Source organism: Belonocnema kinseyi, chromosome 6 (genome assembly GCF_010883055.1).
Source record: "Belonocnema kinseyi isolate 2016_QV_RU_SX_M_011 chromosome 6, B_treatae_v1, whole genome shotgun sequence".
Classification (NCBI taxonomy): domain Eukaryota; kingdom Metazoa; phylum Arthropoda; class Insecta; order Hymenoptera; family Cynipidae; genus Belonocnema; species Belonocnema kinseyi.
This window is the reverse complement of record NC_046662.1, coordinates 60600458-60608379: the sequence shown is the minus strand read 5'-3', so window position 1 is coordinate 60608379 and position 7922 is coordinate 60600458. Positions and strand designations below refer to the sequence as shown.

The following is a 7922-nucleotide window of genomic DNA, read 5'->3' as shown; positions in this document are numbered from 1 at the left end:
CCCCCACCAGCCCCCTAACTGTTACGCAATTTAGGTATGGTCCCTTATAAATAACATTTTCAAGTACCTGAATATCTTTAATATTTTTGGCTTCACGATAATACTTTTCACATTGCTGCTGTTTGTATTTAGAACTTCTGGCAAGTTTTTCTGCAGCATCACGTAGTGTACTAGTACATTCGTATACTAGTTCGTCGGAATTTATTTCTTTATTCTTTACAGTTTCAGCTACAGCCTAGTGAGAAAGAAGAACAAAACTTGAACAAATTTTCAAAAACTTATTTAATTTAATAAATATCTAGGAATTAAACTTTGTCTTTTTCTACTGACCGAAATAGCATTGTCTGTTTCATAATTGGTCTCAATCATTGGAGCTAAAGATCTGTCAATCGAAGCAGCAATATGGTTAGCTAAGTCAGCTGCAAAGACTATCTGTAAAGATTAAAAGTAATGTTGAAATTGTACAAAATGATTATATTTTAACTTTCACTGTTCAATTTTTAATGAATTTGATGTATATACATTTGTTTACAAAAAATCAAGAGAGGAAGTCCACGCTAATTTCACAAAAATCAAAGTCAATCTCATCGTCTCTTTTCTTCAACTTAGAGAAAATGCATTTGCAGTATTTTAGATATTTTTGAAATATTTCAATCTCAGCTATATTATTTTTTGAATGCTTTACAAATAGAGATATAGTATTTACAAAATATACAAAAAAATTGGAAATTAAATTTCTGTTGATAAAAGAAGATTTTAAAGGAATCTGTATTATCATCAGAGATATTTACCATCGATTAGTGTAGATGTGTTTTTAGCCACCGTGATAATAGAAATCAATCCATCGATCAATTTAAATTTTTAATTAACAGAAAATACGTAACGTCATTTTTAGGCTAGATGGAAAATAAATTTTATTGTTAATTGAAGAATGAACTTGATCGATGGGTTGATTTATATTTTTTCAGTGGTAAAAAAGATATGAAAAAAAAGTTGTTTTCCATTTAGTCTCAAGATTAAATTAAGAACTTTCTGTTATTGGAAGAGTTAACTTGATCAATGGGTTAATTTCTATTTTTAAGGTGGTGAAAAAGACATGAAAAAATTTAATTTCAAAATTTTTTTAATTTACTTTTCATCTAGTCTAAAAATAGCATCAAGTATTTTCTGTTATTTGAAGAGTTCAGTTGATCGTTGGGTTGATTTCAATTTTCACGGTGGCATAAAAGAAATCTGAACTGATCGATAGTAACGGCGAGAGTAGATCTTTCGTTTAAAAAATCTAATTTTACAATTACATTAGTATTTTGATTTTTCTTTCGATAATTCTGCAAAAAATTATCAAAAAAACAAAGCTTTTTATATCTTTTTAAATTACGCATTACACGGGAATGTGTCAGATTTAAGAGCATTTCAATAATTTTGAAGGATTTGAAACTCTCTCAAAAAGACATTGTAATGAAGTTTTAAGAATCTGAAGAAATTGTATAGAACTTTAAGGGATTTCAAAGGAATGTAAGTGTTTTAAAGTATTCCATGGATTCTTCAAGAGATTGTAAAAACATCAAGGAATTTGATGAAAAATCATTAAATTTCATTTCATTTTAAGAGATTTCAAGAGATTTTATAATGTTTTAATAAAATTTAAAAGAATTTATGTATAACAATTGAGGTATTTCAAAAGATTTCAAAGATTTCAAGTGATGTTTAACGTTTCAAGGTATTTTCAAAGATTTTTAAGAATTTGGAGGATTTTAGGGTATTTAAAAATGAATGCCCAAAAAAATCATCTTCACCAAATTTTAGCGAAATCGGTTAATATTAACATGTAAAATTTGAAATGCAATAATTTTTTATATTTAATCTGAATCCTTTGGCTCTTTAGAGTTTAGAGTATGTTGAAAAAATATATCTACACGGAAGAAATTTTATTTTTCAAATTTATCAAATGGCAGATCCCTAAATTTGAACAAAAATTACGATTTCCACAATTAAATCAAAATCTCGTCAAATTTTTACGAGAGGCTGATTTATTAATCAGAAAGCACGTGATGACAATTAGAATTTCAAAAATTTTTAAAATGCAAGAGGACAACCCAATTTTTTTTAAAGCTTTTTTTTTTTGTTTCTGGGTGACAATTTTTCAGGTGTCAATTAAGAGGCTACATTATTGTGAAGAAAAATATTTCGTGATGCTTGAAAGAAAAAATTTTTAAAAATTCAAATTGGCGCCTTATGAAATACTCAAAAACTCTTATTTTCTATGCTTTTCGTCCAAAAATCTTCAAGTTTGGAAGAAAAATCAATTGTATTGTTACAAAATATATGGTAGAAGTAGATCTCGAAATGTTCACTAAATTAAAAATAGCGTCTAAATGCTATTTTCAAAAAGTTACATCATTTAAAAAAATGTAAACAATATATAAAATACATTTTTGGAAAGAATTAAGTGATTCTTAAAACTTAGACTTTTTTAAGTTTGAAAGCTTGGCTCATAAAATAACAAAAAAATTAACATTTCTGACTATTCGGCGAAAAGATTCCAAATTTCATCAAGAGACAACATTTCCACTATACTGCAGCTTTACGAACATTTGAAGCAAATGGTTTTGAGAATCACTATATCCTCTCCAAAAATGTATTTCATATTTTGTTTAAATTTGTAAAAATTATATAAATTTTGAAAAAAGTAATGAGACACCATTTTAACTTTTGTGAAAATTTCGAGATCTACTTTCAACCATACACTTTGTAACATTACAGTTAATTTTTCTTCGAAATTTGAAGTATTTTTGTGTATTTCGTAAGGAAAAATTGCCGGAAAAATTGTCACCATTGTGCGGTCGTCAATTCAAGTTTCAAACAAAATAGATGAATTTTGAATTATAATGAAAATTTGTAACTTAATTACTAGATTAGATCCATTGTTTCGTTATGTTATAAAATTTTGAAGAATTTACTGTTTCATATTATAATAATATTAAGGTGGCGATTCGGCAGACGATTTCAAATTCCCGGTCTTTTCCTGGTCATATTTTCAATAATCAAACAAAAATGGATTTTTAACAACATAGTTCAATTTGCAACCAAAAAATTAAAATGATAAATAATTAAGTGTAAGAATTAAATTGACTAACCAGAAAGATGAAGCAAAAAATACAAGTTTTAAACTAAAAATTAGAGTTTTCAACTAAAGTAGTCACATTTTGACATTAGAGTGAATAATTGGTAATCAGCAGACAAATTAAAATATTTGCCTAGTTTTCAACTTTTTTTTATTCAACAGCGCGTACTAGTCACTTGGAATAAAATTATTACTTCGTAATGCAACTTGCACATCTTAGGTTGGTCATGGCCGTCATAGCCGTCGACATTTAAACAAAAGCCGACATGTATAGAACAAATAATGAGCGTCTACATTTGCAATTAGTTATTTTCACTTCAACCACCAGCTAACTTCACTTTGTGGAATTCTGAGGGAAGAACAATGGACCAAATGCATGGGAATCGGTTAATTTTTACTCTATTTTTCTCATATTTTGCCAACCGTATACTCTGTTCGCTGATTAACTCTCTAATCAGCCACAAATGACTGGTTAAGTTAATCGGAGATTAGACTTATTTAATCATGTTTTAAAAGTTTGTGGAACGCAATCTGCTGATTAAACTAAGTTAATCAACGATTAAAATTTAATCACAGTTGGTGGAATCGGCCTAGTCTTTTCACGTGAAAACGTTTCATGTTCAAAGTTTCATATGTTTCATGAAACATAGAAGTGAGGGGAAAAAATTATTTTGCGCACACGCAGATCGGTTCGGCCTCTAATTTCAGGTAAGGATTTTATTTTATCAGTTTGAATTTTCCCGCCGCCATATTTGAAACATTCAAATGTTTCACTAGACCCCCAATGCTTCATCAAACTTTTCATCAGGCTAAAGTGTCATGAAACTTTAGATCTCGGCTTCTCCTGCCAGGTTGGAAGTCTCAACCGAAACTTTTTATCAGAGAACAACTTGCGATTACTTGGGATCGTTCAAAACAAATTTTGGTTTTTATTACGCAATTGTATTTACCCTCGTCTTTACCTTATTTTTCAGGTATCAATTCTGATGCAGGTGGTCACGACTTGGTTTTTATATCCCGGCTTTAATGGTTTAAATGTGATGCCTGTTATGACTAACCTAAGATTTGAAAATTAAAATAAGCCAAGTACAAATTTTATTTCAAGACAATAATACTCACTGATAATTGGGAGGAAATTAAAAGTAAGGTAATTATTATTATAACTACTTGCTTATCAACAACTAAATTTCACCGAAATAACGCCCGACAAAATCATATTGACAGGTGACTGGCAGTTTGAAAACAATAGTTCACTTTGCTCGAAATGAGAAAAAACAGACTTAAAATGATGAATTTGCCCTACATTCTCAAAATAAAACTGTTTGGCTCATTTTAATTGCAACTCAAAAGAACATCGATTTTGGTGTCCTTTTGAAGATCAGCGTTTTTCTGTGTACAACCGAATCCACCGAAATTATCATTATTATTATTATTATCGAATAAAAGTTCATTTTTGCCTTTCTTGAAGCTCACAATTAGACTAGTTTACAGCTAACACTGAAACTAAATTGCCCTTTTAAGGGCACCCAAATTTTTTAACGAGGAAAGAATCAGGTTCATACCAAAAAATAATTTTATTTTGTACAGCTCTCACAAATTATTATTATTTATAAATTAAAGAAGTTACAAATAATGTCAAATAACACGGAAATATAAGAACTCTAATTAGCAATAAAATATGAAATATATACATTTAATATTATAGTTTATGAATCAGTAAATTCGAAAACAATTGATAAAAAAATCGTATTTATGGAGGTAATCTTGTAATTTGGTTAGAAATTTACCATTTTTCTAAATTAATGAAATTGTTATGATTAATTAATTAATATAAATTTAAAAATGACTTATAAATATAATATATAAAATAATGAATGTATAGTTTAATTTGATGTTTTAAATATATAAAATTAAATCTAAATAATTGATATAATATAATTATAATTTTATATATTTAAACCCACACACACACACACACACACATATATATATATATATATGCATATATATACATATATATACACTTACTGACTATGCTTCCAGTCAGCAGTGTAGAAGGAGAATTCGTCGTCCACAAGCGCAGTAGGGGGGAAAGGTCACAGGTACTTGTCGGCGAATTAACAATCGTCCCCTTCATTCTCCTTCATTTTCTTCATTTCCCTTTTTTCCCCTCCTCTAACTTTGGCTAATTTCAGTCCCCTAGTTTCCCCTTACTTCCCCTGATAGGATACAGTACGGCGGACGAACCGACCCCGTGTGGGAAAATGTTCTGGCGCTGACCTGGCCCAGACCAGATCGCCAGGTTTCCAGTCCTGGCTCTGACCAGATGGTCTGGCCTGGACCTGGCCAAAAGTGTAACGTTTTTTCTGGCTGGTCCCAGGCCTGACCGTCTGGTCAGCAGCTAGACAGGGGCTGGTCAGCCGCTAGTTATGGGTCGGTCAGCTGCTAGTTATAGGCTGGCCAGCCGCGAGTTTTTGGCTCGCCAGCCACTAGTTAATGGCTGATCGATTAATGGTTTATCGTTGAGAATCATATGGTCCATGTTTAGAGGATATGCGCAAAAAGCAAAACATGATTTCCTAAAAAAATATATAATATACATGTTTGACATAATCAGTAAAAATTCTAATTTTGCGTCAAAAATATACTGCCATCAATTAAATCAATCAATTAAATTATCGTTTCTAATACTTATTCTTTTATAATAGATAAAATTAGGTTTGTACTTACTATTTATTTAATAACTTGGTAAAGATTTGGTACATTTTATGCATCCGCGTTTACAGCTAACTTTTGGCTAGATTAATATATTATTTGGAAAATAATAAGAAATTTTGACAGTTTGTGACACTTGATCGACAAAAACTAGCACTGTTTCCGAGAGGTCGGAGCCAAGCACTGTCAGAATACTACAAGTTGTGACGTCAACTAGCAAAGATGTCTGCACGCCGAGGGCCAAGGCATAAATTACAATTACTGGGAAAACTTGATTGTTTTAAGGACTTGGATAAAAAAATTTCACTATAAACTTTTTTAGTTTAAGAAATTGCACTATAAACTTTTTTAGTTTAAAAAATTTCATAGTTTGAATTTCTTATTTTGCATTATTTTAGACACCGTGTAACTTTTTCAAAATCATAAAAAAAATTTAGTGATGGAACTTAAGATTTTTTTCTTGGCTCGCTGTTCAGCGCCAGGCCTGGATCAGACCAGACTCTCACGGTGATAAGAAAGAAAGTCGTGTTTTCACAGTTTAAATTTCTTATTTTCCATCATTTTAGACACCCTGTAACGTTTTCAAAGTACGTCAAAAAAATTTGGTGATGGAACTTCAGATTTATTTTCTATTGGCTCACTGATCAGCGCCAGACCTGGACCAGACCAGACTGCCAAGGTGATAGAAAAAGAGGATTGTTTTTATACTATGAATTTCTAATTTTCCATTATTTTAGACACCCTGTAATATTTGTGAAGTATGTCAAAAAAATTTGCTGATGGAACTTATGATTTTTTTCGTTCTTGGCTAGCTAAGCAGTGCCAAACCTGGGCCAGAACAGAACTTCCAGAATAGACGGTCTAGATAAAGTGAAACCTGAGCCAGACTGGCGTCAGACCTGAGCCAGATCAGTTCTTCCAGACTAGACAGTCTAGATAAATCCAGACCTGGGCCAGACCTGTAACCAGACTGCCCAGACATTTTTACACACGGGATGTACATCCGACCCAAACTATAAGGTTAGGAAAATACGCTTTTGATGAATATTTTTCTACGGAAAATATTTTTAAAAATTACGTAGCAAGGCGAGGGGAGAGGGTCTAAACTACATTTTTTTACAAATTCTTATATCGAGAGGCGAGGGGCAAAATGAGGTGTGTACATTTAAAAAGGGTCGGTCAGGCGGGTTTTTGTATTTTGTGAATTTAAATTGGTTATATGCAATATTAAATATATGTGAATAAATTTTTCAGTTTGAAAATTGATAATCTAAAAAGCAATTTGTGTTACTTACTTGTAAAGCACAGACAGCCAATGGACAGAAGATCACCCACGTCATGATTGAATGGGAGGCTTAAGATCTAATTCCAAACAAAGATGGACCCGAACTATTTTACCTGAATCTGTGCAAATGGGGTTTTATACTAAATAAAAATCATACGCGGACCAATTTGAAAGAGAAGAGTTGTGGAAGAATGACGAAATTATCATGATTTCAAGCCTTGGTGAAGCTAATGTTAGATAAATAAAAATCTGTTCTTCTCGCATCATTGTTTGAACTGTGAATATATGTGGATATGCTTTGTTAAACGAGAAAATTGAAAATCACAAAAATAATATTTTCTTTTTAATTTGTGTCGTTGATTCACCTACACAAAAGTCATATTTAAATTTAGGTAATTGTTTTCTTAGCTTTGTTTTCTCAATTCAAAGTGGAATTTCCTTTAACATAAGCAACTTTTTTTTAATAATGACGTTTCCTTTACTATGCATAAAATAACCGATTTGGTTAAAACTTCAGAAATAACTTACGTAACTCATTACTTTAAGCCAAGAATTTTTTTATATGCAATATTTTTTTCTTAATTTACGCTCTATAGAGCGTAATTAAAAAATCTTAACTTATTCAAATTACTATAGTAATCTAAATTAGTGAAGTTATACTGAGAAGAATAGTGCGACTTAATATTAGTAAAAAAGATAAATTAGATTTGCTGAAATATTTATATTCTTAAACTCAATAGTGGAAAAGTACTACTAATTTTAGAGTTAAAATACACGGAGAGACTTTTGACATCAATA

General features: G+C 30.6%; 1 protein-coding gene across 1 annotated transcript in view; it reads right to left on the bottom strand.

Annotated features, from left to right (window-relative positions):
• The window catches only part of LOC117175415, a 13382-nt gene extending 6151 nt beyond the window's left edge, over positions 1-7231 (bottom strand). The window contains exons 1-3 of the mRNA XM_033365125.1: positions 7135-7231; positions 331-432; positions 68-235 (exon numbers count right to left, since the gene is read on the bottom strand). Coding sequence (XP_033221016.1) covers positions 68-235; positions 331-432; positions 7135-7179 — 315 coding nt within the window. The 5' untranslated portion in view covers positions 7180-7231. The remainder of the gene's footprint in view (positions 1-67; positions 236-330; positions 433-7134) is intronic.
• Between the last annotated feature and the right edge of the window lie 691 nt (positions 7232-7922).